Here is an 18,265-nt window from a genome sequence, read left to right on the forward strand (position 1 = left end):
GAGGAACGGCATGCACCACAGACATCTGTCACACCCACTCCCCTTCTCACGGGGTTTTAAACCTTTAAATATCACATGTGGAAAATAAGTCTAAATCAATAACTCAAAAAAGGAAAACCCTTACAAAGCACCCACTTCTGTGACCCTAATTGTTCAAAAAGCCATGGGCATGATTCAGGGCTGTTCTCCTGGGGTAATGTAGTGGTGACCAGAGTTATCTGCGGTTCTGTGAGTGGGACCGGACTGACCCTGCCAGACTGGATCAATTCCCAAGCCCCTGGGAATGGAAGCAGGGGAGGGGGAATGCTATGATGCCCTTTCCTGTGCCCCCCTCCCTGGCTGGAGGCCTAGCACCCCCATCACTGTAGTAAACATAGGCCTGCTCACCCTGGGACCTGAGGCCTTGCACCCTCCAATCTCACCAGCTCTCGCTGGGCCAGCACTGCGTGCACGGGGACATCCCTCGGCCTTACATCTCTCCATGCAAGTCTGGATCTCTTTTCAAAGTGAACTCACCCCACTGTCCACATGTTCCTTTAACTCAAACTGTATCAAGTAAGACATATGTGACATAACAACATATATTTAGCCTCTGGCCCAGGTTCCTAGTGACAGAGGTGAGAGGAACATCTTTTGTTCTATTTGGTCTCAGCTCCTGGTTCCTGGCTCAGGGGTCCTAAAACCCTTGGTGCTTCCTGATAAGGGTGAGAGAAGTGTCCTTTGTTAGTCATAATAAGTCCCTTTCATCCCCAGCTAGTTCATGCCAATGAGGAGAGGGACCAGGTGCCTGGGAACCAATCCTGAGATCCAAGCACTGGGGCTTACAGCCCCACCCACAGATGCCTGGAGAGGGAAAGAGGAGGGCTGGAGACGGAGCTGAACACCAATGGCCAATGATTTTATCACTGGTGCCTGTGTAATGGAAACCCGTAGGTGAAGGGTTCCAAGGGCCTCTGGTTGATGAGCGCATGGAGGTGTGGAGGGAGCGCACACCTGGAGAGGGCGTGGAAGCTCTGGGCCCCTTCCCACACACCTGTGCCTGCTTCATTTGCCTGCCGAGCTGCAGCCTTTAGAATAAACCAGGAGTAGCGAATAAGATGCTTTCCTGAGCTCTGTGGGCTGCTCTAACATGTGATCAAACCTGAGGAGGGGGGTCACGGGAACCCGATTGGTAGCCAAGTGGACAGAAGTGTGGGTAACCCAGGGACTCACCAATGTGACTGGCATCTGAAATGAGGGCAGTCTTGAGGGACGAGGGCCCTGACCAGTGGGGTCTATCCTAAATGTAGGTAGTTAGGGCCCATGTTGAACTGTGGGACACCTATAGTTGGTGTCTCCTGTAAGTAGAGATTAGGGCTCCTTGTAGTAAGTACACATTTGCCTCTATCTCACAGATGAAGAAACTGAAGGGTCAAGTTGCCCGCTTATGGCTCCACTTATGCAAAGACTTGCTCACCCATCTTCCACAGGGTATGAGTTGGGGGAGCTTGTTGGCCGACAATCTTACCTTCAGACTGTTGTAGGCTAGATCTGCATCCTGGTCCAAATCCAGGTCATTCTTTGCTTGTTCCACCTGCACGAATGAGGAGACAGAGGTGAGCAGGGACCACAGGCAGCTGTCCCATGGTGATATTTTCAACCACAGGAGACATGCTCGTTTTGCCCGCACTCCCTGCTCTGTGTCTGCTTTCTTCCCGCCTCCAGAATGTAGTACCCTACTTCAGGCCACCAGGAAGCTCTCCGTAAATTATCCTCCTGCCTGTCTTCACCGTCTCCATAACTTCATTCCCAGGTCCTTAGGCATATAAATATGTATACACCGTGCTACAGGTTGAATGATGTCCCCACAAAACATACGTTGAAGTCCAAAGCCTGGTACCCTGTGAATGTGACTTAGAAATGGGATCTTTGCAGATAAAATCAAAGTCAAGATGAGGTCATAAGGATGGGCCCTAATGCAATACGACTGGTGCCCTTACAAGGAGATCGATAGCATGTGCGTGCTCTCTCTCGCGCGCGCACACACACACAGGGGAATAGCACATGATGATGGAGGCAGAGATTGGAGTCATACAGTGCCAAGTCAAGGAACTGGAGCTAAGGAATGCCAAGGGTTTCTGGCAATGCCAGATGCTCAGAGAGAGGCATGGAGGAGATTTCTCCCCAAAAGCCTTTAAGAGAGCATGGCCCCGTTGGGACCTTACTTTTTGATTTTTGACCTCCAGAACTACAAGAGAATCAATTTCTGTTGTTTTGAGCCATCCAGTTTGTGGGATTTTGTTTCAGCAGCCAAGGAAACCAGCACCATAACACTTATGTACTTCTTAAGAAGGCTAATACATAATAATTACGTGCTTATTAAGGAGATTAATGAGCTACCTTTGGTTTTTTGGGGGTGTGTGTGAACATGTGTATTCAGTTTTCACAACTGAATCACTAAGCACTTTGTGGAGAAGCCTGCTTCCTCCATATCACCCCACAATAAGGACTCTGGCAGCTGACCCCTACGATGCTCAGTAAATGCTGATTTCAATTCCAAGGAATGTGGAGACCAACAGCTGTAATGCTAGCCCATCATACTCAGTGAACCAATGACTCCTATAATTGTTTGGCAGCTATTGAACCTGAATTGTCAACAAGAAGGGGCAGAAACACCTTCATAAATGGTTAGCTGCATGGGGTGATTTTAAGTAGTGGGTGAAAGTCCTTGAATAAGATGGGTTTTGGAGCTAAAACCTGACAGTGCTTAGATTATCTGCAGTGCTAGCAACCTTAAGTCCAAGGTAAGGCCACTCCCCTGCTGTGCATGGATTAGGTGTGCTCAGGCATACAGACCGGGATGGATGTGAGCACCTCCTGGAGACTGTCCAGATGTAGGGCTGCTGCACGGACCACATGGTTTCCTGCCCCTGCAACCTGGGACAGCCGCTGTCCAGGGTACCAAGTCTCTGTTTGGCTCCCACCCCATTAGTGGTACCGGATGGGACTCTTCAGAGTGGGCTCTTCATCTCTGCCCCAGTGAGAGGCCTGCACTTGTGTTCTGTGGAGCGTGGATTTGCCGCATGGCCATGGATAATTGTTGAGTGCATCCGGTTCTCAGAAAACGGAGATCATCCATGGTCCAAGGGGCTGTATTAAGGTGGACTGGCAGTTATGTTTCTAAGTGGGCAGCCCACTGGAATCACCCTGGTGGCCAAAGTGACTTTGCTATGCCCGGAGAAAGGGGGCGGGCTGGATGGGAAGTCAAACACAGGGACAGCCTAGCTGTCACAGAGGCCCCATCCTCACAGCAGACTGCCACTCCCATACTGATGGCGCAATCTACAGACTTCTCTCTGTACCTTCGACCCTACGCCACATCTCTCTGGAGGAAAGATTCAGGTGGCTCAGGATTCCTCTTGGAACCAGGGGCAGATCCAAGAACATGATCCTGTAGAGTGCTGTAGAGGGATTCCACACCTTCCGTCCCCTGCCCCACTTCTGCCTTTCTTACTAAACTCTGCAGAAACAAGATCTTTCTCCTTAAAGGGAGATCCTCAATACACATTCAGGGCTATAGGCCAACCCTATAGTTCTAACTCTTGTTCAGTGATAACTTTTTTAAAGTTTATTTTGAGAGAGGGGGTGGGGCAGAGAGAGAGAGGCAGAGAGAGAATCCAAAGCAGGCTCTGCACTGTCAGTACAGAGCTCGCCTCGGGGCTTGAATCCATGAACCGTGAGATCATGACCTGAGTGAGCTGAAAGGAAGAGTCAGACGGTCAACTGACTGAGCCACCCAGGCACCCCCAAGGATTACTCTTCAAGAAAGGGATATCCCTTTTTATTTTGTAGCAAGACAAAGAGAAAGCCTAAAGCCAAGATTTCAAAGTTACCTGGCATTTCTGTGGTGGGGAATCTGGAGCCTGGACCTTTGGGGGTAGCTGGGTGGGCTGGGGACTTCTACATCAGGGATGGTCTGATGTGGTCTGTGTAGCTTTTCATAGATTTGATTTGCGCTTGCCTGTCAGGGCTCCTTCTCTTCTATGGACTGAATCGTTTGTAAATCTAACCCCTTCAATCTCCAGTCTAATCCACCTGAGAGACTGAAGTCCACCAACAAGATTTACCTCCCCACTTTGTGCTCAGAATACCAGAGAATATCCTAGCAATACAGACCAATGTCTCTATCACATTTGAAGGGAAAGGGAAGCCAGGTGTTACCACTAAAAGGAGACCATGTGTGGAGGAGGGAGCAGGCCTGAGAGGTGGGGAGGGGGTTGAACTCCACAATGGGCAAGTCAGGCTTCAGAACAAAGACCTCTGACAAACCCATGATGAGGTCCAGCTAGTGATATGACCAGTGTCAGAACTGGCCTTCTATCCCATTGGAAGTGGTCTTTCTACCTCCCAACAAATAACACATGGGTCTTATCTCCTTATCACTGCTAACTTCAGTGGGTTTTATTCCTACAGTGCCAATCTGTACCCAACCTTGCATTTATTTGAGCCCTATTGATGTTTTCACTTGTCACCTGTGTTATGTGTCTGGTCCCCCCAACTGGATCATAAATTCCTCAATGGCTAGGGGTTTTTCTTCTTATATTTTTATCTCCTCTTGTGTAATAAACAGTTTGAATACCTACTACGACCTGGCTCTACCACAGTGCTGAGCATTGCATAGGTACCCGGGGGGGTCCCTGAGACAGTGATACATCTGGGGACGCTACGGTCTCAAGACATACCCTTTTGAGACCCAAGGCACTGATGATAATCTGGACTGAGGCCAGGGAGCAATCATGGGATAGAAAAGTGAGTGACCACAAACCTGGTCTACCCCTAACCCAGTGGGGGGTAGACTGAAGTCCATGCCAGACTCCAGGTAAAGGACAGTCACTTGTCTCTGTTAAAATTAGACTCTGGCTTGTATTTATACTTTAATCACACATCCTAGTGCCCTTTGCAAATAGGTGACAATGCCACAGGCTCTCCCTAGCTTCGCCACTGGGAATCCCTTGCCCTGGGGGCACTTGGGAAGCCTACTCCTGTCCATCTGGAGTGGTCTGGGGGCGTCGGCAGGTAGAGAAGACTCAGTGTGACACCAACACGAGGTGGAAGCTCCTCTCTGAAACCGAGCACCTGCATAAGCCCAAGTGGTCACCCTGCCACGTGAACCCTGAGAAAGAGCGTGCTGACGCTGGCACCTGGGGGCCGCTCTGCAGGCCTGCAGCCCCAGCACGCACCTGGACCTTCCGGCTGTCCTGCTGCTCCCTCTTCTCCAGCTGCACCTGCAGTTTCTTCCTCTCCTGCTCCAGCTCGCGCACTCTCTTCTGCAGTTTCAGGAAGACGGTCATGTCCATGGCTGCCTTTTCCAGGCCGATGTCCTTCAGGGGAACACAGGGAGCCAGGAAGGAGGTTTCAATAGCATAGCTGCCTCAGGGGACATATGGCACCTCCCAGCCTGCCTCTGTATCAGCTGCCTGTCCTCTCTCTCTGTACAAACATCGACCTGCGCCCCAGAGGCAGAGCCAATGCCAACCAACCATCAGTTCTCAGAGTGAAGTTGGCACTCCAGGCTCATTTTCTGTCTAGATGACATCTGAGTCTGGCCCATTTATATTCCTGTGAGAGCCACTTAAGATAACCACTCATACATTCCAAGAGTAAAGACACAGCCATTTTATTTGGAAGTTAAAAGAGTTCACTGATGGAAATGGTCTCATACCAGAGAAATTGTCAAACTCAGGCTCGACACTTCCTGATGGAAGAATCGATGTGGTTACTAATCACTGCAAATGTGTTGTCAAACACCACTTGATTGTACCTTGAAACAGAACCAAGACATCCCTGCCACGCAACCTGTTTATTCCATAGACCTGAGAGCATCGATTTCCCAGATTTTCTCCCTTTGGATTCATGCCTGGGTTTGCCCTCTGGGGTTCTGTTGTGTGTGGGTGCGTATGTACAAACAGGTGTATCTGCATGAGCTTATCTATGTGGATCTTTAAAGTACATGTATAGCATTTCACGAGCACTTCGCGCTTAGCCAGCGCTGTACTAGCTGTCCTGGCTGATCCCAAGAACCAGCCTCAATTTCCTTGAAGAAGGTCAATCTGCTGATGGAGGTGGTTACGTCTGCACAGAAATGGCCACATATACGCCTGGTGGCATGTCTGGAGTTTAAATGACTGAAGCCTCCAGGATCCAGACTTCAGACGCTGCAGTGGTGACAGCAATGGCCTCTCTCAAGCTAACATGAGCTAAGTGCTTACGGCGAGCAGCAGACCACACTGAACTGTACGAGAGAACACGTTCCCATCCCAAAGACCTCTTTTTCTATCGTTTGCCACCTTTACCCTGTCACTCGCGGTCTCTTATCAATACTTTTTCTTTCTAGCACCGAACACTTGAGGTTCTATTACAAACTTCTCCCGTCACCTGATTACTGCCGACTTTCCACCAGACAAGCTCTGCGAGGGCAGGGACCGTCCCTGGCTTGGTGACCACTACTTCACCTGCAGCACCCTGCACAAAGATGTGCTCAAAGCACGTTTGTATTTACAACTGCCTCTCTTCCAGGTCTGTCTTTCACGTGCTTAAGGTTTTATGTACGTTACAAAGTCCACTGTGTGGTACAGTATTTAGAAACTCTGGGACTATTATTGACAAAGATATAGTCACTCGGCAAATATCTGTGGTTCCAAATATTCCAAATAATTGTTCTCTGAGTTTTACCCAGCTTCTAAGTCAGGAAAAAATTTTTTCTTGCATATTTATGGCTATTTTATATGTGCTATACTAAATGGGGATGATAAATTATTTCCATTTTAATGACTAAGCTGTTCTTTTTCTTTCTCTGATGTTGTATTTACTTTTTAATATAATTTATAGTCAAATTGGCTTCCATACAACACCCAGTGCTCATCCCATCAAGTACCCTCCTCAATGCCCATCACCCACTTTCCCCTCTCCCCCACCCCCCATCAATCCTCGATTTGTTCTCTGTATTTAACAGTCTCTTATGGTTTGCCTCCCTCTCTGTTTGTAACTATTTTTTCCATTTCCTTTCCGCCATGATCTTCTGTTAAGTCTCTCAAGATCCACATATGAGTGAAAACATAGGATATCTTTCTCTGACTTATTTCACTTAGCATAATACCCTCCAGTTCCATTCACATTGCTGCAAATGGCAAGATTTCATTCTCATTGCCACGTAGTATTCCATTGTGTATATAAACCCAATCTTCATCCATTCATCAGTTGATGGGCATTTAGGATCTTTCTACATTTTGGCTATTGCTGAAAGCACTGCTATAAACATTTGGGTACATATACCCCTATGCATCAGCACTCCTGTATCCCTTGGGTAAATTTCTAGCAGTGCTATTGCTAGGTCATAGGGTAGATCTATTTTTAATTTTTTGAGTAACCTCCACACTGTTTTCCAGAGCGGCTGCACCAGTTTGCATTGCCACCAACAGTGCAAGAGGGTTCCCGTTTCTCCACATCCTCACCTAAGCTGTTCCTTCTTAAGCCAGGCATTTACCTCTCTGCAATAGGCTCTCAGTTTTATAAGAGGAAGGATCAGGGATTTACCTTCTTCCTTTCTTTCTGGATAGCGGGTAAGGTGAACAGTAATCTATCTCTTTGCACAGTAAATATTAACTCCAGGATCTGTAAGTTGCCTGCAGGCCAAGTGATCCCCTGGTCAGAAAGAAGCCTGTGGACACTCTGGTCACCATCAGCCAGAAGAGTACATCTCTACACAGTTGGTAAACCCAAAGCAGCTCCACTCCCTCTGGAGCACAGACAGCAGCCATGAGCCTGTCTTACTCACCTCCACCTGTTGGAGGGCATCTTCTGTGTCTCCGACCTCAGATGTGGAGATGGAGGGGTAATTAGAGTCAGATTCTAAACTGCTCTGGTTTGATGGGTTCCGCCTGTGCCCTGGGGTTTGCTGTTGAAGGAGAAAAATGTAAGTACTCCTAACAAATGAATGCTCATGAGAACTATTTCTTTTTCAAAGGCCAGTAGATCTTAGAGTTGGACTCTGGCCTCATTTGTCAACAAGAACAGGTCTTGGAATGATAGCTAAATGGAGCTGTTCCCATGAAAACTTCATCTACAGTTCTTATAGTCATCTGTCTAGCTAACAAAATGACGATGAGGAGGGACCTCCATAGCCGGACCAAATTCCCTCTCTCCTAATGAGATCTGAGTCCCTAACACCTCAGCCGTTTTTTCCACAAAGTCCTGAGCAAACAAGCCTTATCTTCCTGGTCTTGCCTTGATAGTACACAAAGGCCATCCTGTCATTAGGCCCCCACTTGAAAAGAATGTAGCAAGCCTGCTTCTAAGGGCCCCTTAGAGGGCCCTTCAACTTGCGCTCCAATTTTATGAAAATAGTAAGCACATTAGAAATAGAGGTTACCGGGGGGCTCGGTCAGTTAAGTGTCCAACTCTTGATCTTGGCTCAGGTCACGGTCTCATGATTTGTGAGACAGAGCTCAGTGTCAGGCTCTGCACTGACAGTGTGGAGCCTGCTTGGAATTCTCTCTCTGCCCCTCCCCCACTCATGCACATTCTCTAAATAAACCAAACTGAAATGTTTTAAACCAAACTTAAAACATTTTGAAAAAAGAAATAGAGGTTACCATTTATACTTAGGTTGTTCATGTAAAAATACTTTTCTTTTTCTTGCATATGATTTGGCTTTGAGAATAAGAACTGGCCAGAAAATTCTGTATTTATATATGTTCCTCTTCAGCTTATCTTCCTGGTTCCTATGCAATTAACTTATCTTGTTTGAATATGCATTTCTGGAGGGAATGTTTATGTGGGGTAAAAAGGAACGATAAATCCTGAAGTAGGATGTTTCTATGTATAAAGATTAGGAGAAATGATCAGACGCTGTGGGTTTCTCTGCAGCATGCACCAACAATGCAGAGATCTGAACTCCCCCACGCTGCTAGTGTTTCACTGTAGGGATGTTTCTGGGGCAGGTAACATGACTGACAATACGCACCATGGTGGGATTTTCCTTAAACTCCTGAGATCTTTAGAAGACCCCAAAGTTGGAAAAAGGAGCCGTCCCTGGGAAGGATCACCTGGCCCCACTACTTCCTTATGTGATAACCACTGGCAGGCACGGCAAGAACAGCTGCCAGAAAGGCACAGATTTACTGAGCACGACCGTGTTGGATGGTAGTGCAGTGGCTGGAGATGTGCATGAACGGGGGTGAGGAAGCCGGAGGTGGGGCCGGTGCCAGAACTGCCCTCCTTGCCTTGATGATGGTCATCTCATCCCGAAGGTTGTCGTATCTCTGCTCCAACCGTGAATATTCCTTCACGAGGTTCTGGTACCGGGAGCGCTCCTCCTCCAGCTCCCTCTTCATCAGATTTTCCTTGGCAGAGTTTTGGGCAGATTCGTCTGGAAAGCAGGCACACGAAACTGCAGTTTTGCTTTCTGAATGGATTCCCCTTGCATGAGTCTTGACTCATGCTTTGTGATTAATCTCTCTTTGCAAGGCTGCCCATGACAAGTGCCCACCACCACCACCTGATGAGTTTATTCAGCAGCAACTTCACCCACTGCAGAGCAAAGGGAAGCTTGTCAGGGCAGCTTAAGTCTTCAGAGAAGGGGGGGGGGGGGAAGCAGGCAGCGGACAGGACATTCCCTTGCTTAATGCACCAGCTTCTCTCCTGTGACAACGGTCACAGCAGCTGCTGGCAAGATGCCTGGAAGAACCCAGGTTTTGTTCCCCAGTTTTGTCCCCATTCCTGATCTTTTGGGTTCTGGAACTGTAGGGAGATTGAAGGAGAGAAGGCCAGATGCCAGGTTGGGGGAAGGAGGGAGGGTAAACAGATCACATGGATGGGCTCCCTCCCCCACCCCCATCACCAAAACTTATTATTCCTATCAGCAGAAAGAAGCAATATTTATAGGGAAATGAAGTTTAAGTTTTCAATGAGATTTCATGCTGGGTGAAATCACGTCCTTAGATGGTTCAATCCTCTCGTGGCACGGGAGAGAGACCTAAGAGGAAAAGGTGAGTGATTTGCTTAAGGAACCCACTGAGCTGGGCAAGGACTGGGATCTGTGGACACCCACTGCTCCTCCTTGGTCAGGCAGCCCATGGGGGTTGATGGTGGCACAGGGGTCGGTGGGATCTGACCCAGGACCTTCTCTTTAGCAAACATTAGCAGACGACCCACTGGGCAGAAGAAACCACAACAGGTCCTATGGACACTAAAGAGAAATTTAAAATCAGCAATAATGACAGCTCCTAGGTGCTCATTAGGTATCAAGCACCATGCTAAATGCTTTATGCTTCGGAGAGCTATACTCTTATGCCCATTTTGCAGATGAAGAAACTGAGGACTACAGTCATTAAGGGAGTTGCTCAAGGCCAGGCAGTAGCATATGGTAATTATTCTTCGAGTACAAGTCCCCTGAACTCCAAATCCCGTCCACTACATTGTCCACTATGTGCATTAAACTCAAAACCAGGAGTCACAGCAGAGTCTTAAAGGTGCCCCCCCACCCCCCTGCTTCTTTTTCATTTATTAAAGCCCTTTCTCCCTGCACCATCTTGACTGTATTCTTGCTAGGAGGCTTTGGGGGCAGAAATCAGTATGGAAAAGAAGTTAAACTCCAAAATACAAAATCAAGTGCTTTGGTACTTACCTTTCGCTTGGCACAGGATTTGGTTGTTAAGCTGTTCTTTCTCATCTTTTAAGAGAGCATTTTCTTCCTCCAGGTCTGCAACGCGCTGAAAGGGAGAGCAAGAGGGGAAAATGTTTGCCCTTTGAGGCTGGGGAGAGGAGAGGCTCCTTTTGTGGGGTTTGAAGTTCAGCTGGTTATGTCTGCATCCTCTTTTTAAGAGAACCAAGTCAGTCAAGACTGCTTTCATTTTGAGGGAAAATTTGTTGCACTGAAAGAAAAGTCCCATTAAAAGAAGACAGATGAGCTCACCGCTCTGTACAGTCTTCCAGCGCCCACAGAAGTCTCATGAGAAGTCTGCACATGCTCACAGGCCGTGTGCAGGAATGGACAATGATAATAGGCTTTCACTTCGTGTTTGGTTGCTTGTCTTGGTAAATTTTGAGCTCTTGAATCTGAGTGGCAGGAGAGCCCAAGGCTCACAATGAAGAATTATCTCTGGTCTTCATCCTACATGCCCTTGCCGGTCTCAGTGGCAAGGTGGTGCGGAAGGAAAGAGAACTCTAGCGTTTAGCTTCTGATGATACCCACCGCCCCCACCACAAAGAAAACATGAAGTGAATGCTACTGAAAATGGCACAAAAAGCAAAGACTAATTAAAGAAAAATCCTGCTCTGTTCAGAGGAAGAATACAAATAGCGTATGGCAAGCTTTAAAACAATTTTTTTTAAGGAGTGCCTGGGTGGCTCAGTTGGTTAAGTGTCTGACTTTGACTCAGGTCATTATCTCACAGCTCATGAGATGGAGCACTGCATCGGGCTTTGTGCCGACAGCTCAGAGCCTGGAGCCTGCTTTGAATTGTGTATCTCCCTCTCTCTCTCTCTGCCACTCCCCTGCTCACACTCTATCTCTCTCAAAAATAAAATAAAAACAAAAAAAATTGAAATTCTTTTTAATGTTTATTTTTTGAGAGAGAGACAGACTGCAAGTGGGGGAGGGGCAGAGAGAGAGAGGGAGATACAGAATCCAAAGCAGGCTCCAGGCTCTGAGCTGTCAAGCATAGAGCCCAACGTGGGGCTCAAACCCACGAACTGTGAGATCGTGACCTGAGCTGAAGTCGGATGCTCAACCGACTAAGCCACCCAGGTGCCCCTGTATGGCGAGCTTTTTAAAAAAGGAAGTTTTGGCTATTTTGTATTGGAGCAAATATTTGTATAGATTTAAAAATGTAACAATTCATACATATTCTAAGACAATCAGAAATCATTAGTTGTTCTAGAAGAGTATAGGAAAGGGGTCTGTCGTAACATGGGAGCTGGAGCACAATGGATCCACCTCTGCATGTTTCTCTCCGGAACCCCTGGAGACTCATCTGGCAGAAGGCCACTGAGTAATTTTCCTCACCAATGTCGCATCCCTGTCTTCCTGACAAAGGTAAGCAAGTGAGTGAGCACTGTGGAAACTGGACAGGAAGAGGAGGAGGAACACGTGCCCAGGGGCCCTCGATTCAGGCACCCAGACTTGAGTCCCACTTCCTTGGAGGCTCCCTGAACCACTGGCAAGTCAGCACAGAAAAAACTCCTGCGATCACATCACAATCAAAGTACAGCAAATCTGGCCTGAGGCAAAGACAAGGAGCTCCACAGCCACGGATCTCTGGCTCTGTAAAGCCCAGGTCCCCCTCTGGAAAACAAGCACCCACCCCACAGGCCTGGTCTCAGCATTAAAGGAGATGATGTATGTGGAGTTCAAGCAGCAGGAATGGCATGGAGCTGTTGATGAATGTATGTAGCTGGTTCTACAACATTACCTTCCCCAGGCGCCAAGCTGAAGCATATACTTTAAAATCATTCCATCACTTAGCGACAACTGAAAGAAAAATTAATACCTATTCTGCACAGGTTATTTCATAAAACAGAAAAGGAGGGAACACTTCTCAGTTCCCTTTACAAGACCAGTAATATCCTAACACCAAAACTAGAGACATCACAAGAAAACCACAGACTATTACCTCTTGAGGATATGAATGCAAAAATCCTTAACAAAAATGTTACCAAATGTTCATGATAAAAACACTTAAACTAGGAATAGGAGGGACTTTCCTCAACCTGATAAAGGGCATCCACAAAAACCCACAACATCAGACTTTATGGCAGAAGACTGAATACCTTTTGTGTCCACAGTCAGGACAAAGACAAGGATGCCTGCTCTTGCCAAAACTATTCACCAATGTACTGGAGATTCTAGCCAGGGCAAATACAAAAGAAATAAAAATCATCAAGATTGGAAAGGAAGAAGTAGAATGATCTTTATCTGCATAAGACATGATCTTTTATGTAGAAAATCCCAGGCAATATACTTAAAAGGTATTAGAATAAATGAGTTCAGGTCATAGAGTACGAGATCAATACACAAAACTTGATTGTATTTCTATACACTGCAGTAAACAATCTGAGAAGCAAAATTAAGAAAGCAATTCCATTTACAAAAGCTTCAGAAAGAAGAAAATACTTTGGAATACATTTAACAAAAGCAGTAGAAATTTATACTCTGAAAGCTACAAAATATTTTGAAGGAAATTAAAGAAGATCTAAAGTGGAAAGACATCCTAAGTTAGTGGATCAGAAGACTTAATGTTGTTAAGATATAACCCTCCTCCAATTGATTTATAGACTCAACAAAATCATTATCAAGATCCCAGATGGCTTTGTTGCAGAAATTGACAAGCTGACCCTGAAATTTACATGGAATATCTAGGGATCCAGAATAGCCAAAATAATCTTGAAAGATTATTTGGAAGGATCACACTTCTCAATTTCAACACTTACTACTTCAAACACGATTATGGTAATCAAGACAGTGAGACACTAGCATCAGGGTAGACTATAGATCAATAGAATAGAATGGAGAATCCAGGAATAAACCCTCATGTTGTAATTCATTGAGGAAAGAATAGTCTTTTCAACAAATGGCCCGGACAACTGTATTTCCACAAAGTAAAATTGGACTCCTACCTCACACTATACACAAAAAATAAAGTGTATCAAAGACCTAAATGTAAGAGCTAAAACTATAAAACTCTTGGAAAAGAACAAAGGAGCAAAATCTCTGAATTTGGATTAGTCAATGGCTTCTTAAATATAACACTGAAAGCACAAGTAGCCAAAGAAAAAAATATTTAAATTGAACTTCATCCAAACTAAAAACTTTTCTTCTTAGAAGGATACTATCAAAAGGAAAAGGGAACACACAGTATGACAATAAATATCTGTAAATCATTTATATGATATGGAACTTGGACCCTGAATAGAGTATTTATAACTCAACAAAAAGAAATCCAATCAAAAAATGGGAAAAAAATTGAGTAGACACCTCCAAGTGGCCAATAAGCACACAAGATGTTCAAGGTCATTAGGGAAATGCAAGCCAAACCACAATGATTTATCACCTCACATGTACTAGGATGGTTAAAAAAAAAAAAAAAGACAATTACAAGTGTTTGGTGAGGATGCAGAGAAATCATAATTCTCATATACTGCTGATGGGAATGTAAACCAATGCAGCAGCTTTGGAAATTCCTTGAAAGTTGCATTTTAACCCTTGTTTGACCACCAATACCATTCCTAGGTTTCTAAGAGAAATGAAAACTTATGTCCACAAAAGAACTTGTACACAGATGGTTGTAGGAGAATTATTCAAAAGGGCTAAAAAGTGGAACCAATTCAAATGTCCATCAATGAACTGATGAATATGGTATATCCATGTGATGAAATACTATTTAGCAATAAAAAGCAATAAAGTACTGATTAATGCTCCAACACGGATAAATCTTGAAAACATTATGCTAAATGAAAAAGGCCAGTCCAAAAGTTGCATATGGTAGGATTCCATTTATATGAAATGTCCAGAAGGGGTAGAGCGATGGAGACAGAAAGTAGATTAGTTGCCTAAGGCTGGGACAGGGAATAAGGGGGGAATGGGGTGTGACTATTAATGGATACAGTGTTCTTTGGGGGGTGATAAAATATTCCAAAATTAGACTATGCAATAGTTGCAAAACTGACTATATTAAAAAAAATTGTATACTTTAAATGAGTAAGCTATGGTATATGAATTATATTCAATAAAGCTACTAAAAAATCATTCCACAAATTAACAATCTACCACAAATTAATAGTACCCTGTGCTAGATGTGGTACAAGATAAAAATATGAGTATGAAACAGGCTCCCAGATTTGGGCCGAGTGATAAGCTCCTCCAGAGACACCTGCAAGATTGTAGTGGGTGACACAATGAATGAGCTTGGTCCCTGGTTCAAGTCCTCACTTCCAACCATCTTTGGTACATTTCATGATCTACTGCAGGGGGGTGGGGGTTGGGCTGGGGAAGACTCCTCCCAGCCTGTGCAGAAAGACATCCATGGTACAACAACAACAACATGTGTGTGGCAGCTGAGATTAGATGGTAACCTACCAGGACTGCTACCTAGGAGACAAATCCCTGATGGACCCATCAGACTGGTTCAAGGGCAGAACCTTCCTGATGTCTGAATTTCAGTTGGTTGAGTAAGTGCTCCCTTGCCTTCCCCCTAGCATTAAAGTTCAGCTTAAGGTGCTGAGAGATGAGTATGGCTCCTTCCACCCTCAGCATCGCATGGAAAGGGTCAGGAAAGAATTTCTACAAGGCTGGAGTCCTAGAGCAAGGTCACCTGGCCCTGTGCTCCCTAGGGGCTCGGAAGGCAGCGACTCTCACAGATGCCTCTGCTACTCTAGGGAGCTAATGGATTTGCAGGTGGCTTGCCCTCTCTGGCTCCATACAGAGAACTGCAGATACACAATACCTTTGGAAGCTTACCAAAAGCTCCAAGTACTTTGTCAACAGTCTGTTGAAACAATCCAATATCTTTTGATTTCGAAGAATTTTCAATGTCCTGCAAAATGAGGCTCGAAACTACCTTCTAGGAAACTGTTTGCCTTCTCTGCCACGGGACATTGCTGCTTTTCATTCTCTCAATTCAGACAAACTTGGTTTCTACCTCAAGTTCAACTGTGAATGTACTGCTCAGAGTTGTGGGAATGAGGCTCTGACCAGTATGAATCATTCTGACACCACTCTGGTACTGAGCAGAGCCCTCACCCACCAGGCAGATTATAAACTCTTCCATGGAGAGTCAGGCAAAGGGGCATGTTCTGTCTCCCCTCAGGATATCAAACAAGAAAAGGCTGGTAAAAGGATATGCATATATGGGTGGCTCAGTTGGTTAAGTGTCCGACTTTGGCTCAGGTCATGATCTCACCCTTTAGGAGTTCAAGCCCCACATCGGGCTCTGTGTCTCGCTCTCTTTCCCTCCCCCTCCCCTGCTTGCACTCCGTGTTTCTCTCTCTCAAAAACATTTAAAAAAAATTTTTTAAAGATATACATATAACTAATTATAACAAACTCTTCTTTCTCAACAAGTTATTGCCTATTACAATTAGCACGGTTGATATGGTGCGTCTGCAAAGACCGAAATCTGCTTTGGTGGCGAGGGTGAGAAATGGAAGAAAAAACACTGAGTGGTGCCCTTTGGTCATCACAGGCCGCTGCTCACCAAGCCTAGCTCTGTCCCCGGGGATGATACAGGGCAAAGCTGTCAGTCACCCATCAGACGGTTCCTGACAGAATTCTCTGTGCCAGGAGCCAGAGAGGCAAAAATAAGGAACACTAGAGGTGGCCGCCCTCAGATAGCATCCAGCCCAACGGGAGAGGCGGACGTGTGTGTAGCAGAAAACCAGTTAGGTTCATAGCTGAGCTCTGGAAAGCAGGGTTCCTAAGCCTCAGCACTGTTGACATGTTAGGCTAGATAATTTGTCATTGTTGGCGGGAGGGGGGGGGTGCTGTCCTGTCAGACATTGAGCAGCATCCTGGCTTCTACCCGCTAGATGTTGGTAACTCTACCCCACTAATTGTGACTACCAAGATGTCTCCAGACATTGTAAAATATTCCTGTGGGCCTCTTGTTGAGAACCACAGCTATGAGGGGATTTATTAACTTTTTCTAATGTTTATTTTTGAGAGAGAGAGAGAGAGAGAGCGCGCGCGCGTGCGCGCACGAGTGGGGGAGGGGCAGAGAGAGGAGACACAGAATCCGAAACAGGCTCCAGGCTGTCAGCACAGAACCCGACCTGCGGCTCGAACTCACAGACCACAAGATCATGACCTGAGCCAAAGTCAGCTGCTCAACCAACTGAGCCACCCAGGCACCCCTGAGGGGATTTAGAAAGGAGGTAACAGGGAACAGATGGAGGCCCCAGAAGGTTTCCCAGGAGAAGTGGGCCATCTCAGTGAGACATGCGGGATTTCACAGGCAGCCGAGGGCACTCCGGGTGGGAAGATGAGCAGGTGTGGAGGTGTGGAAGCCTCGGTCTGGGGGCGGAACAGCTCTGTCGTGGTCACGTGTGGTTTGGACAGGGGGCGCTGGCTGAGAAACGAGGCCGGGCGGGTAGCAGAAGTGAGAACTGGAGAATGGGTTCACACCCTTTGACCCCAGGATAAGCTCACCTCCTCCACACACCTCCCTAAAACGGGCTGAGTGGAGCCCAGCTTCTCCCCACTTCTGGTTTCCACCTGAGCGTTTCCCTGTTCCCTCTGCCACACTCTTCCCTAGCCTTTTACTGAGGACTTCTCCTCATCTGGTTAGGACCATGATTCATTCCTCCAGGAAGGCCTCCTATCCTGCACATGTGGGCTGTGCCCCATGCTCAGCGATTCCAGGGCCTGTCGGTCCCTCCAGAGACCCAGAGAGACTGCTCTGCTTCCTCACCCACCTGCTCAGCCTGGGCCCCTGGACCACTGCCAGGCTGTCATGTCATCAGAGCCCGGCCCAATGCGACTGGAGGGAGGACCCCACGCATCCCATTAAGAGGCCTGTGCTTTTCTCAGTTAAACAAAAAAAGGGTTCAATTTTTTTTTTTTTTTTAATGAATGGGTTTGTGGTTGACTAAAACATCTGGAACACAAGAGTTACTCAATCAAATGATTCAAGAGAAACAGTGTGGGGAAAAAGTACTCAAGTGCTTCTCATTTTCTATTATTGAAGATGGTTCACCTGATGAGTACCTTGGCAAATAGTAAAAATAGCTCTCATGTTCCTTGATGCACAAGCTGAAAACAGCCAACGGAAGAAACCACAAGGCGTGTGCCTCTACAAAAGAAAGCCTTGGTGGGGCCTCAAGTGAAGCTCGACCTGGTGCCACATCTGGAGGGCGACACTCCATTCTCCCTCAGCCAGGAACAAGGCCCAAGGCTGTAACTTCTGAATTCCCTGATCTAAGTCAATGTGTGTTCCCCTTAACCACCCTCTGAATATGCAGATGGCTCACGGAGCATGTGGTCACCTGAGAAGTCATCTGAGATCACTCACGGTCATTACTTTGCTCTGCGCTTCCTACAGTCAACACCCTTCTGAGATGCAACACAGCGCCTGGCCAGTAGAGTGTGCGTGCCATTACCACTAGGTTGGACCAGAGACCTCCGTTCCTAGCAATGTAGTCTAAGTTTATTGCAACCACTTATGATCTAGAATATCTCAGGGAAGACTAGTTTGAGAAAGCCATGGTCAACAGCATGTACCTAGCTTGAAGTCTT

At 46.4% G+C, this 18,265-nt stretch overlaps 1 protein-coding gene across 2 annotated transcripts in view; it reads right to left on the reverse strand.

Moving 5' to 3' along the window:
- MYO5B (myosin VB) overlaps window positions 1-18,265 on the reverse strand; it is a 339,094-nt gene that overhangs the window by 31,427 nt on the left and 289,402 nt on the right. For both annotated transcript variants that reach the window (XM_047828137.1, XM_047828138.1), the window contains exons 23-27: window positions 10,664-10,748; window positions 9,261-9,406; window positions 7,814-7,933; window positions 5,220-5,360; window positions 1,508-1,573 (exon numbers count right to left, since the gene is read on the reverse strand). In XM_047828137.1, the coding sequence (XP_047684093.1) occupies window positions 1,508-1,573; window positions 5,220-5,360; window positions 7,814-7,933; window positions 9,261-9,406; window positions 10,664-10,748 (558 nt within the window). The remainder of the gene's footprint in view (window positions 1-1,507; window positions 1,574-5,219; window positions 5,361-7,813; window positions 7,934-9,260; window positions 9,407-10,663; window positions 10,749-18,265) is intronic.

The sequence above is a fragment of the Prionailurus viverrinus genome, chromosome D3 (assembly GCF_022837055.1).
Source record: "Prionailurus viverrinus isolate Anna chromosome D3, UM_Priviv_1.0, whole genome shotgun sequence".
Taxonomy (NCBI): domain Eukaryota; kingdom Metazoa; phylum Chordata; class Mammalia; order Carnivora; family Felidae; genus Prionailurus; species Prionailurus viverrinus.